Source organism: Euprymna scolopes, chromosome 8 (genome assembly GCF_053919585.1).
Source record: "Euprymna scolopes isolate OS-2025 chromosome 8, ASM5391958v1, whole genome shotgun sequence".
Classification (NCBI taxonomy): domain Eukaryota; kingdom Metazoa; phylum Mollusca; class Cephalopoda; order Sepiida; family Sepiolidae; genus Euprymna; species Euprymna scolopes.
Genome location: NC_136489.1, coordinates 21,965,497 through 21,979,775, shown reverse-complemented (window position 1 = coordinate 21,979,775; position 14,279 = coordinate 21,965,497). Strand labels below are relative to the sequence as shown.

The window sequence follows — 14,279 nt, the reverse complement described above, 5'->3', positions numbered from 1 at the left end:
ATAAATCACGTTGACACACCGATTGGATCATCAAAGTTAAACAACATCGCGCCTGGTTAGTACTAAAATGGGTGACCATTTGGGACTTCCAGGTGCTGTATGTGCTCTCCGCTTATCTTGGCATTGCTTTTAGCCTTCCTGGACTTCTCCTTGTCATTGGATTCAAGCAGTGCCAATTCCGGAGAGGTGTGGTTAGAGATTGCGCAACCCTTGCCTCATAATTACATGTGCAGCTACCCTTACAAGGGGTATCGATTGTCTTTCGAGACTGAACGGAGGCTTCCATTTAAATAAACAAGATCACGTAATCACGTGAGGAAGAGTTATTACAATTTTTTTTTTTTTTTTTTAATGAAACTATAACAATAACTTTCGATTTTCGTTCTTCTTCTGAATATGCACCTATATGTTTTCTTAAATGATGTTCGATCACCACTGCGATTTTATTGACTCGGCGTTCTTTTTGGCGTTCTATGTAAACTGCTTGTAAAGTTCAGACGATAGTATAGTGGTTATTCTGCATAGCAAGCACAAAACTTCTTTTAAAGTTTTACGGAAGTGACGTCATTTACCCACAATTCTACATCCGGTGTTTTTCTCTCGCTCCCAAGAGGAAAATACAAACAACGAAATTTCTGCCCGAGTCTGGGTTTCTCTTTTTTAAATGATGTCTAAACGCCGCATTGATGTTGGTGATTCTTCGTCCGCCTTTCTTAAGAGAGGAAGGTAAGCTCATTATCTAGTAGTTTTTTCTTTTCTTGTTCAAACAAAAAAAAAAAAAAGTAACGACTTTTCTTTACGTTTTAGATTTTCCCTTACAATGATCAAAATGGCGGACACAAAATCGGGGATCTATTTTGTTTCTTCCGATTTAAAAAAACATTCTTGACAATAAAATCAAAATTTCTCGGTCAATATCAGTTAAATAGAAAATTATCGGTAAATCAAAACAGGTGACTCGAAGCGCGTAGCAATCAGTGTCAAATAATAATTTGAAAAAATCGCATTATACTTAATTATATTTCGCGTTAAATAATAAATAAAATGTATTTCACTGTTTTTAAAGAGGCGACGGATTGATTTTTTTTTTTTTTTTTTTTTTTTTTTTCAACCATATTGCAGAAACAGGGGACATAATTAAGATTGCTTATTTCAAAAAGCGGTAAAACTATACAAACACCGTGACAGCGAATTACCCCTACCCCTAACCCTAACCCTAACGCTGTCACGGTGTTTGTATAATAATACCCAAAAAGCATATTTTAGATACTGTCGATATTTCCTACCGACGAGTGGGAGGGGGGGGGGAAGAAAAGACGTTTAGCTTGCAACGAAAAATTACCTCGTTGCTTACAAGCAAACGTATTCTTTCATCATAGGAGCAACTGGGCTTATGAAAAAGAACTTTAAAAAGTACATAGCAAGCATACCCGGTGAACCAAGTGCAAGTGAAATACAAACGATTGCACTGAAAGGGACGGCTAGAATCCTGAAAAGATCTCTTGGTTGGACTCACTAAAATAGGGATAAATGTCAGACATCTGGTTAGATGTCCCATCCCCTAGAAGAAAAAGTTTAAGTAAATATAACGCGCTGTTAACAGTTGTCGTACCGGTCTGATAGATCTCTAACACCGACAAGAACACACTACAACAACAAGCCTACAAAGGTGACTCTTTTTATAGTCTCAATCTCTCGTTCAGCGAGATTGAAACGAGACTGGAATGTCTATTTGAGTGGCTTTCCCTTCCCACCGAGCCACCCTCGGTAAGTCAATCAATTTAATTATCACAATACTTTTAATTTTTGCTTATTCGTTATTTAATTAAATTTCTTTTTTTTTTATTAAATATTTTTTATAAATAATTTTACAAAAACAAGTGGAAATTACTTAAAATTTAATTAAAATACTGTTTTTGTTGTTTGCATAAATTGGTACTTATGCATTTATTGTACCGCGCTAAAATAATGTTATTTAGAAAGCCATTCTTAACATGCGGCGGGAGGATGTTTTAACTTGAAAATATTATTTTAAAAATATAGTACGGTGTCTTTTCGACATTAGCTGTAAAAACATAATGTGGTAGTTGTTTAGTTTAATCAAGACATTAAAAATGAAAATATTGAAAAAAGGTTATATTGTACGTATTCGTTAAATCACTTAATTTGATCAAGTATTTTGTTTTTCAGAGGAAAATCAAGCTTTAATGAGATCGATCTAGTCGTGCCCATCTTGTTTATTTCAATAATGAGGAGGGCACCAGGAGAGATAACTCTAATCACCGCTTAAAGTTTGTCAAAATTTGACGAGATTATTTTGAAACATGGGCAGAAAAAATACTTAGATAAATATTTTAGCCTTTTTCACGACTTTCAAGACTGTCCTCCCTATCTTTATTCCACTATTTTTGCCCCCCCCCCCAGTTTTAATGTCTTTATTAACTGTACAACGGCAGAGAGGCGACCGGTCGCTTTTTTTTTTTTTTTTTTTTTTTTTTTTTTTTTTTTTTTTTTTTTTTTTTTTTTTTGGAAGTGCACTGAGGAACCACCCGAAGACTTACCTTTAAGAAGTCGATTACGGGGAGGTTGAAAATAAGAAAACGCCTTTCGGAATAAACACACCCACCTTCCTCATGTTAAGAACGGCTTTCAGAATAAACACCCTTTGCAGGTTGAACAACTAGTGCCCATTGACCATCTTCGGATGGTCCCCCACTCCCCAGTGTAGTTTCACTTTTTTTTTTTCTTTTTTTTGTTTATGTCCTTGTAAGCAATAACAATATTACTTACTGAACTGCCATGTCGAAAATAGTAATATATCCAAATATTATGAAAATCCATCGCATAGAACAGCTGCTATTGTGTTTTTAGTAAAAAAAAAAAAAAAAAAAAATCTTTCGATATTGTGAGAAAAATAAGTTAAACATAGGTATGGGACTGGCGGATAAAGGGACATAGTTTTGAAAGCCAGTTTATCATAATTTTTTTGTAGGTTTCTGACTACTTTTTGATTGTAGTTGAAAGATTAAAGACTAAAGTTAATTTCCAAAAGGTAAAAAATACTTGTACATATGAAAAAAAAAAAAAAAAAAAAGTTATAATGGAAAATGTTTTCACGGCGACATTCGGAAGCTGACAAATTCGGCTAAATTTTGAAGTTAAATAAATTCATTTTAAAAATCCTTCAAAAGATAAATATTAGTTTTCTGAATCTATTTCAAAGATAATTAATATATTTCTAAGATATTGAATTAAATAAAAAAAATAAACACCTTGTTTGTACAAAAAATAGCTTAATTAGCCCCCAAAAGCAAGAGATTCTAGTTTTGCACAAACCAAAAAAAAACGCATTCGTTTAAATGTTGATTCCACGGAAGCCCAAAATGTCAGAAAGTCAAAAGGCGGGCCGAAAATGACGTCATGTATTATAGGGAGGTCGGAAGTGCTGCTTTTGTTTGTTTGTTTTTCCCCCAGCCGTGCCCCGTGCATCCGTACATTCCTATCGTGAACGTTTGTATATTTTTTACGGTTTTTAATTTAATTATTTTTTCGTGTTCCTGCTTTTAAATTATTTTTATTTTATTTATTTATTTTTTTCAAGATTATGTAAAAGTTGTTACACCAAAGTTTGACGTTTATTCCAGCAAAGAATAGGAATGGCCTAAAAGTGAAAGAAAAACGTTTTTTTTTTTTTTTTTTTTTTTTTTTTTTTTTTTACTTAATTAAAATCTATTAAACTCCATTATTCTTGAGCAACTTTTTTCTCCAAAAAGATAAAAGCCTTAATTTTATCATATAAAAAGCAGAATAATATAAAACTTTCTCAACAATTTTTAATAGAATTTTAACTTTTCCAAAATCACACCATTCACCGTCATTTTTGTCTATCACTTTTTTTTTTTCGTCTAAATAAGATTTAGGATTTGCAAAAATATAAGAACCCGAATTTCAAATAATTGCAACTTTTTATATCACTCTATAGATTCATGTAACAAGATTTAAAAAATTAATTACAGCTTAAAATTCAGCATGGAGGCTTTGAAGGGACTACAACTATTTAGCTATGTATTTTTGGTCTCCCGATTTATCGGAGTGGGACCTATGTTTTCAGTGCCATCCGGGCTTCCATGCGTCCGTTAGTCCGGACGATTGCCAGATAACCGTCCATTAGTTTTTTCTGAAATTTTGCCATAAATTGTATTTTATTAAATAGATGTGCACAGTAAAAAAAAATTATTTTGTAAAAATTCCCATTGCATTCCCAGAAGCTCAAAAGAGATTAAAAAATGACACGTTTTGCCCCATAAATTTTGATCCATCCATTAGATTTTTTTTTTTTGAACTTGGCAAAAATGGTGAGCCTATTGTTCTTAAAAGAAATTCAGTATGGGTAACCCTGGCAAAATTCTGCGTCACATCCCTCTGGTATTTTTAGGGCTAAAAAAAACATGCCTTTTTGGAGCTTTTTTTTCATATTACTCAAAAACTTGATATGTATGCCTATATAGTGGTTTTCCATGGTGCTGAATTCAATGTCTTAAGGCATGAAACTGCATGGTTTGTCCATTTTCACTGGGATTCAGCATTAAATCATTCGTTGACATCTATGCTGATGACACCACCATCTATGGCAACACATCAAAGGCCGTAAATGACAAAGTTCTCTCAGATTCTCTCTCCTCTGATCTTGAGCGCGTGGTACAGTGGGGGAGGAGGTGGCTGATTATTTTTAATGCGTCTAAAACGAAGCTCCTATCTTTACATCATCAATGCTCTGATCCCCATCTGGCATCAATTGAAATGGGTGGCTCTCGTCTAGGGGAAGCTCCATGTTTTGATAAGCTTCTGGGCTTTATCTTTACTCCTGACCTGAAATGGAACACGTACATTAAGTCAGTTGCCAAGGTCGCTGGAAAAATGGTAGGATCCTTCTACCGCTCCAGAAGATATCTCACCCCTGATGCAATTCTCTATCTGTATAAAAGCCAAGTACGTACAAGGATGGAGTACTGCTGCCACACCTGGGCAAGACCTGCTAAAAACAGCCTATCCTGCCTTGACAGAGTACAAAATAGGCTTCGTAGCCTAATGGGTGATGCCTTTTTCTCTTCCCTGCAACCTCTCTCCCACAGGAGAGACATTGCGAGCCTGTCTTTGTTTTATCGTTACTACCATGGCAGATGCTCGTCTGAACTCCAATCTCTCATCCCCCCCTGCCAATATTTCATGATAAACACCCGCCTAGCTGAAACCACTGTCAAAAATTTTCCCCACTCCTTATCTGTGCCAAAATCAAAACGTAGATTCCATGAACAAAGCTTCTTTTTTTAGAAGTGCACGCCTGTGGAACTCTGTTCCGGTAGCCTGTTTCCAACCTGACTACAACCTGGATGTCTTCAAGTCTAATGTAAACAAATTCCTGATGAACCGCCCCCTTAAGTAAGACACTTTATCAAATCTCCAACACTAACGTACTGTACACACAATAGCCCTTATCCCTGAGTGGCTTCCGGGCCATGATAAATGGTGACTACCTTGTAAAAAAAAAAAAAATTCCAAGGAGCTCAAAAGGACTCACAAATGCCCCAAAATCGCAAAAAATGACACGTTTTACCCCATTACTTTTGCCCTATGCATTAGATTTTTCTGAAACTTGACAAAACTGTGAAGGCAACATTGGCCCTTCACACTTCTCACATTCATTATTTCTTCACTATTTTTTTGTGATGTGATCTCACATGCAGCACCAGAGTGGGACCACACATGCGCGGATTGTTAACGTTTGATTTGACGATTAAGTAAAGAGTTTAATTCTTTTTTTCGTAAGGGAGATATAGATATATTTGCTGCCTACATAAGCCCCAAAGTTAAGCAATGGTGCTGGCTTGCCAGTACCAGATGGGTGACCATTTTGTGGATGCTAGTCATCGTATGTGTTGAAAACAACTGCATCTAGTATCTCGGTTAGGCCATCATAGGTGAATGAACAAGAAATTGCTGAAAGAAATTATATTTTTAGCAAAATGTTTTATCGTTATTTCCATGGCAGGTGCTCATCTGAACTCCAATCTCTGGTCCCCCCCTCGCCAATCTTTCACGAAAAACACCCGTCTAGCTGAATCCACTGTGAAAAATTTCCCCCACTCTATATCTGTGCCTAAATCAAAACGCGGATTCCATGAACAAAGCTTCTTTCTTAGAACTGCACGCCTGTGGAACTCTGTTCCGTCTGCCTGCTTCCCACCTGACTACAACTTGGATGTCTTCAAGTCCAATGTTAACAAATTCCTAATGAACCGCCCCCTTAAGTAAACACTTCATCAAATCTCCACACTAACGTAATGTACTTGCAATAATCCTTATCCCTGAGTGGCTTCTGGGCCTTGATAAGTGGTGATCACTGTAAAAAAAAAAAAAAAATGCGCAGTTATTTTTCTTTTTTTTTTTGTGGTATGTGGTATCAATTCTTCAGAGCATTTCCTATTTAATATTGGTCTCACTAAAAGAAAATTAATTTTTGAAAGATTTAAGATTTATTTCGTAAAAATAATGGAAATATATAATTTTTTTGCAAATCTGAAAGATAATACTTATTAACATATTCAATGAATTTCACATTCAAAAGATGAAAAATAAAACACATTCAAAACAAAATTCAGACTTTCAACCTTAAAATCTGGTATGTACAGTTTTTGGGGGTTTTTTTTATCTACAATCCTCCCCCTTCCCACAATTGCTCAGTTTCAGCTAATTATTTTAAGCATATTTGTACCCACAAATAAAGAAGGCAAAAAAAAATATATAAATATCGATTAGGTGAAAATTTCATATTTGATCGAATAATTACTTGATTTTTGATAGATTTTTTTTTTTTTTTTTTTTTTTTTAAAGAAAGACTCCATCAAAAAATACTCCCTCCTTTCGTTTTGGCCATGCTTATATTAAAATCTTACATATAAAAAATTACGCAAAACGTGTAATCTAAAAAAAAAAAAAGTATGAATATTTTTTCAATTATAAATTTTGTGTGAAAATATTAAATAAACCATGCTTAATTCAATGATAATAACAGTAGTTCGAGAAATTTTTCTTCGAGTTATATCGAATTCATTAATACAGACCTTAGCTTATTTACGTAATGTTCCTAAAAAAATTTTTATTTTTATTGCTACTATTTACAATGTTTTATTTTCATAAAAAAAGCAAAAACTAAATTCATATTTTTTACTACTGAAAATCATAACTTTAGTAACAGTGTTTTTTTTAAACAAAATAATACATTTCCACTAAGATTCAAATAAAAATAATGGGTTCATTATATTCTATGACCATTATTTTATAAAAACTGAAAATTTCATTAAAATTTGTTAATTTCCTGATTTTTGAATTTTTAAGTAAAAGGGTGGGTCAAAATGTTTATACAACATCGGCTATTCATTTTGCATGTACCTAGTTAAACAACTTCCTTGACTTGAGAAAGTTGGAAGTCAGAGGAAAGTCAGATTCTCTTTTGACTTTGCAAGACCTTGTGATGTTTTGGCTCTGGTTGCTGTCTGGAAGTGATTTGTACATGTGACGATTAGTTATTTAAGAGTATTGCTTCCTTCCAGAGACGGTCTTTGAGCAGTAGTCTTTGGTGTTAGGTCTGTTTGGGATGTCTTGTCTGCCTGAAAATATCTTGGTATACTTCCATTACCTATACACCAAACTATTTGGGTGGGTAAGGTACTCCTTCGGTGGCTTGCTTGTTACCTTTATGATGGTTACTTTTGAAGAACCTTAGTTTATCTTCACTATAGTTTATGATTTTTGTGTTTCTTGACTCCTGACAGAGCTGGGGGTTGCGATTTAGGAATAACACCAGACTCAACTCTGATTTATCCACTATTTGTTGTCGGAGAATTTTCAATATTATTGACTGAATATGTTCGCCGCTATTACGATGCAATCTAAAATATGCTGTTTCTGCAATCATCATGGTCTACTCTTCAACATCTATGGAAAGTGCAATTTTCCTTAATTTTTCCTTAAAAATTATTTCTAACTATAAATAACTTTTTACTTGAATTTTCAAAATTTTTGGATATATTACTATTTTCGACATGACAAATAATATTGTTTTTGCTTAAAAGGACATTTTTTAAAAATCGATCTCTCACCTCTTTGTATAAGCACCAGTAATTTAATTAGATAACAAACAATAAGCAAAACTCAAAAGTAATTGGATTTATGTCCCTTGTTTCTGCAATCTTATTCTAAAAGATCGGTCTGTCATCTTTGTACAAGCACCATTTTTTAAATAGTATTTTTAAGTTAAATTCAATTTTTACAATATTTTTTATTAAATTGTTAGGTGAAAGTACAGAATAGTAACAAGACATCCTACCCTCAACATGTTAATAATGGCTTTCTAAATAACGTTATTTCAGCGTGCTGTAACAGATGTACAAATACCAAAATATATATTAATTTATTAAATATTGATTTTTTTTTTTTTATAGAAAAATAGGATTTTTTAGCTGACACTTTGCTACAGATTATTTTTTTCTTTTACATGGGAGTCACCACATCAAGGTCTGAAGGCCACTCGAGAATAAGAGTTAATGAGTGTATGGTAGTCACTGAGACACCAGCATATTAATAGTGGTGGAAATGGGGTAGAAATGGTTTATTTGAAAGTAGGGCTCAACAAGAACTCGTTTACATTAGACTTGTAAACAGCCATGTTGTAGTCAGGTGGGCAGTTCTAGGAAAGAAGCTTTGTTAATGAAATTTGCATTTAACTTTAGGCTCAGATACAGAGTGGGAGAAACTGTTGATAATGGTTGTAGCTAGACAAGTGCTTTTTGTAAAAGTTTCTATTTAACGGATTCAAGCAACTTATGACACACAGAAGACTAATTGGTTTGTATTGAGATGCAGAAGACCAATCTCCACTATTTTTAAATATTGGGCAAACTAATTAAATTTTCCAAGGTGTTTTGAACAGATGGATACTAGTTTTGGCCATAGATTGAAGCTCAAACAAGCACTTGCCATGAAAATAACGATAAAGCAGAGATTGGCTCAGAATGTCTCTGCTGTGAAAAAGAGGGTGCATCGAAGAGAAAAGGGCATCACCTAGGTTTCAAAGCCGGTTTTGAACTTTGTCAAGGCAGAATAGGGTGATCCAAGCAGCTCGTTCCCAGGTATAGCAACAGTATTCCATTTTAAAATGTATCTGGTTCTTATACAGGTAGAGGATTGCATCGAGAGATACTTTCTGGAGTGATAAAATGACACTAACCATTTTTCCAGCAACCTTGGCAACAGATTTGATGTAAACTTTCCATTTTAGGTCAGGAGTTTGTCAAAACAGAGCCTCTTTTAGACGAGAGATATTCATACCAATTGGGATCATGTGGGGATCAGGAGTGAAAAGATAAAAGCTACGTTTTGAATGCGTTCAAATTAGCCAAATTTTTTTTTTACACTACATGCTCAAGGTCTGAGGAGAGAGACTCTGAGAGATCTTTGTTGTTGTTGGCCTTTGAAGTGTTGCTATATATTGTAATGTCCTCTGCATAGATGTCAAACAATGAACTTAGAATGTGATTTGGGAGATTATTGATGAAGATAATGAGTTGGGCCCACGATGGATCCCTGAGGCATTCCAGCATTGATACATGAGTTTCAAACTTTTAGCCATCGATGACTACTTGTATAAATCTATCATAGAGAAAAAATTTGATGGTTGAAAAGACATTTCCAGATATTCCATAGCTGAAATCTTGTGAAGTACCCCCTTATGCAAAATCGTATCAAATGCCTTTGATATGTCAAGAGCGATAGCTTTTGAGAGGAAATTCCCGTAGATAGGTTCTAAAACCAACACAAAGTCAAGTATCTGCAGAATGTCTTCTTGGTTCCTCCTCTTCTCTTTTCTCTCTCCCAACAATCGGGCACAGCCTATAATAACAAAACTCTAAAGCACGTCTGACAGCACTGACTTCTGCCAACAGTCTGCCCATCCTCTTAACAACACAGGCTTTTTATATGGCAAAATCGTTCACCTCTATTTGCATATTCTTCTAACTCACGTGATCACTACTCTATAAATAAGAGTCTTGACCGTTTCTTTTCTTTCTTTTTATTTATTTTCGGTGACCGACCCGCACGTGGTCTATCCAGGTAAGTCACGCATTTCTCCACACTCCCCCCTGATCTCATAATCATAAACAGGACATGCGGGCAATCGTTGTTGGCGGGTACTCCTTCGAAGAATCGGGGGCAGCACTTCCTCATTGCTGTTTTCTTCATTACCACCATCATTACTACCAGTCTGTTCCATTATCCCGTCTCGTGGTTCCATAGGCGGTGTCTCACAATCAGGGCAGGGGGGCAGTATCCGTCTTTGTCGGGTACTTCTCCAAAGAATCGGAGGCGTCATCTCCTCGGTGTGCTCCATCATCCCTTCTCGCGGGGTTTCGCAATCACGGGGGGTGGGCAGTATTCGTCTCTGTCGAGTATTTCGATGAGGCATTACTTCCTTGTGTCCATCGCTCTCCTCACTATTGTCATCAGTATGTCCCATCATTCCTTCGTCTGGTTCTGTTGGTGGTGTTTCTATGCTCATCTGAAGGGGCAGTAAGTGATCAGGATCATCTCTGAACGGTGTGTGATCCTCCTCATCGTCCTCAGAATCAGAAGAGGTATAACAAGGGCGGATATCTTTTACGTGACGTGGTATGCCACCAATCAACATGGTCTGAGGACTTATGATTTCGTCTATTTTTCCCCGGAAAAATTTCGTAGTGCACCCAGCATTCGGGGGTTTTATCCAAACAAGGTCTCCCACCTGATATGGTGTATTGACAACACTCACCACTGATGGTATGGCATCAACTCCTTTCACACGCTGTTCATATTGGTAAATCCCATTGGCTGGTGCAGTTGCTGGTGTTGCATTGTCCTTGGGTGTTATATTATACCAGTACACAGCTTCTGGAATAGAGCACTGCGTCCTGGCTGCAATTCTTTTGATGGTGCAGTGACACCGTTCTGCTATACCATTACCCTCTGGATAATATGCACACCGATTTTAATCCCCCATTCGTGCACGAAGTTCTGAAATTCTTGACATCGAAATGTGGCGGCATTATCAGTCAGAATTTCAATCGGGGCACCACGTTCAAAAAAGACGGCTCTCAACTGTTGTATAATGCTGGCTGCATCCTGTCGTGTCAACAGGCGCCATATTGTGAAACGCGTCGGGCCACAATCCATCATGGTCAAAAAATGTTTGTCCCCATAATGTGTTATGTCCATCCCTACTCGCTGCCAGTTGCCCTCCACCTCGAGCTTCCCTTTTTGCCATTGGGATGGTGCCGGATCAATTCTCTGACACTCTTCACACGAACGTATGGCTGCTTTCACTGATGCTTTTGTAGTTGCAGGGCATACTCTTCGGACGAAATATGCAGTCCTCTGAATTCCAGGATGTCCAATCTGCTGGTGTATCATACGGATCTGGTTCCTGGCCCATGGCCCATTTCCACTTTGCAGTCCACACCCTTTCGTTGTCATCAAATGTAGCACAGAAGTCCTTTTCTTCAATCGACATGGCTGCACAGACGTCTTTCCCTTCTCCAAGCCTGATACCTCTAGCTGCTGTGATTGTAACGCCTCCTAGTACTTGTATTGCATCAATTCCAAGCAACATGTCGTAGCCAAGGGGTTTCTCCTGCATCACCAGAACGTCAACTTTAGCTGTGTCACCCTTCTCAGTACAGATTGTGACTGTCCCTTCACCACAACATACCCGTGATAAGCCATTGATGGTCATAACGCCGACTGGGTTCCTCCGCCACACCGGACAGCAATGGGCACTAACTATAGACCAGGAACACCCCGTGTCTATAAGTGCTGAACACTGCACATCATCAAGTTTAACGCTAATGACAGGCAATCCTGTGTTTATTGGTTGGCAGGGGGCAAGGGTAGCGATAGTACCTTGCCCCCAACTTCGTTTCCCGAACAGTTGCGAGATATGTGCCCAAACTTATTGCAGCGATAGCATTGCACTGGTCTCTTTGATTGTGGATATACACCTCTCCTATCACTCCGGCACTCTTTAGCAAAATGATTGGCCTCCCCACATTTATAGCACACTGGGGTGGCATGCTTATTACTATCTGAAAGAGAGTCCACATTGCCTCCATGTCGAAAACGAGCTGCTGCTGCAATTGGTTCCTGTTCCTTACAGATGTTTCGAGCTCGGGCCAATAACTCATCAGTTGACAATTCATCGATTCTTGATGATGCCCGCAACAGTTTACTGACCTCCTCGGGTAGGCCTACCAAAAAAGCACAGCTTAATATTTTATCGTTGACCCCACCAAACGGTACAGATAATTTTTGCAGGTCGGCTAGGTACACGTCGACTGTTTCCTTGGGTTGAAGTGTCCGGCTCGTGAACTGTTGCCACGCAACAAATGGATCTGTACCAAACGCTGTATACAGGCTCTGCTTGATTTCATCCCAGTCTGGTTCATCCCCGAGTTGTTGGTAGACTGCATAGGCCCCTCCGGTTAGCCTCAAAGGGATAACTGTGGCTGGTTCTTTAATTTTGCACAGTTTACAGATTTTCTCTGCCTTTTCAATCCATTCGACGACAGCCGGTCCAATGGTAGATCCGTCGAACTCAGGTATTAAGCGAATGTCGAATCTGTCCATTGTTAGTCACCGCACACCAAGTGCCGAGATAGCTTAAAACCAACACAAAGTCAAGTATCTGCAGAATGTCTTCTTGGTTCCTCCTCTTCTCTTTTCTCTCTCCCAACAATCGAGCACAGCATATAATAACAAAACTTTAAAGCACGTCTGACAGCACTGACTTCTGCCAACAGTCTGCCCCTCCTCTTAACAACACAGGCTTTTTATATGGCAAAATCGTTCACCTCTATTTGCATATTCTTCTAACTCACGTGATCACTACTCTATAAATAAGAGTCTTGACCGTTTCTTTTCTTTCTTTTTATTTATTTTCGGTGACCGACCCGCACATGGTCTATCCAGGTAAGTCACGCATTTCTCCACAGGTTCACTGATCTTATGTGAAATTACAGTCCGTACATCAGCTGTAGATCTCACCAGATGGAAATCATATTCATGTCACTGAGTAGGTTGTTTTTGCTGAGGTGGTTGGTAATTTCTCTGTTTAACGGATTCAACCAACTTATGACACACAGAAGACTAATTGGTTTGTATTGAGATGCAGAAGACCAATCTCCACTATTTTTAAATATTGTGCAAACTAATTAGATTATCCAAGGTGTTGGGAAGCATTTCTCTTTTATGCATCAATTGAACAGCTTTACAAGAATTGATACTAGTTTTGGTTGTAGCTTTTTGAGTACTATGACTGGAATATTGTCTGGAGTAGCTGTTTTACTGGCATCAGTGTTCTTGATGAGTGTGGCAATATCACAAACAGATATGCGAATGTCATTCAGATAATTTTCAGTCTTGATGGGAAATTCGGGAGGTAGGAGACCGATCGCATAGGGTTGAGTTTGCTGCAAAGTTCTTGGCAAAGAATTTGGCTTTGATAGATACTAATGAAATTATTTCAGATGCGTTGAAGATCGGGATAGAGGACATGTATCTATTAAGGGCCTTGTTTGTAATCTGACTAAAATTATGGGAACCAAGACTCTGTTGTCTTGCTTTAGATTTGATGGACTGAGAAGGCACCAGTCTAGCGTTTTCTATAATGCTTTTGATTGCTGGCAGCAACTCTAGTTTTAAAACATCTATTACGTTTAAAGCAATTGAAATAGTGGTTTATGTGTGTAATGGCAGCAACATTCAGGAGTGTATTGGTTGTTTAGTTTCTGTTGTAATTTTTGGCGCAGTATGTAATTGTCTGTTGATAGTGAATGAATCAGTTAAGTCAGATGCTATGTCACACATTCTTTTTAAACAGAACGTAGAGGTAATTTCGATATGAATGTTCGGAAACCATCCCAGTCATTAATTATTGATACACTGTTCGATGGAGAGGACTATTTTGGGGTTTTGTTATAATTTGTTTTATATTTATTGAGACGATCGAGTGGTCAGAAGAACTGAGGATAAGCATAGATCAGGACATGTTGTTGGAAAAAGATTTAAGACTTGCAAATTGTCCATCTGCATTGGGTACCCGAGTAGGTTTGTTAATAATTTAAGTAATAAGAGATGGAGCAATCATGACAAAATCTCCCTTCATCGTCCGATTTATTTTGAGTGAACTAGCC

General features: G+C 37.3%; 1 protein-coding gene across 1 annotated transcript in view; it reads left to right on the top strand.

Moving 5' to 3' along the window:
* The first annotated feature begins 568 nt into the window (after positions 1–568).
* Positions 569–14,279, top strand: part of LOC145283505 (putative pre-mRNA-splicing factor ATP-dependent RNA helicase PRP1) — a 72,059-nt gene continuing 58,348 nt past the window's right edge. Inside the window, exon 1 of the mRNA XM_080132338.1 lies at positions 569–726. Coding sequence (XP_079988464.1) covers positions 665–726 — 62 coding nt within the window. The 5' untranslated portion in view covers positions 569–664. The remainder of the gene's footprint in view (positions 727–14,279) is intronic.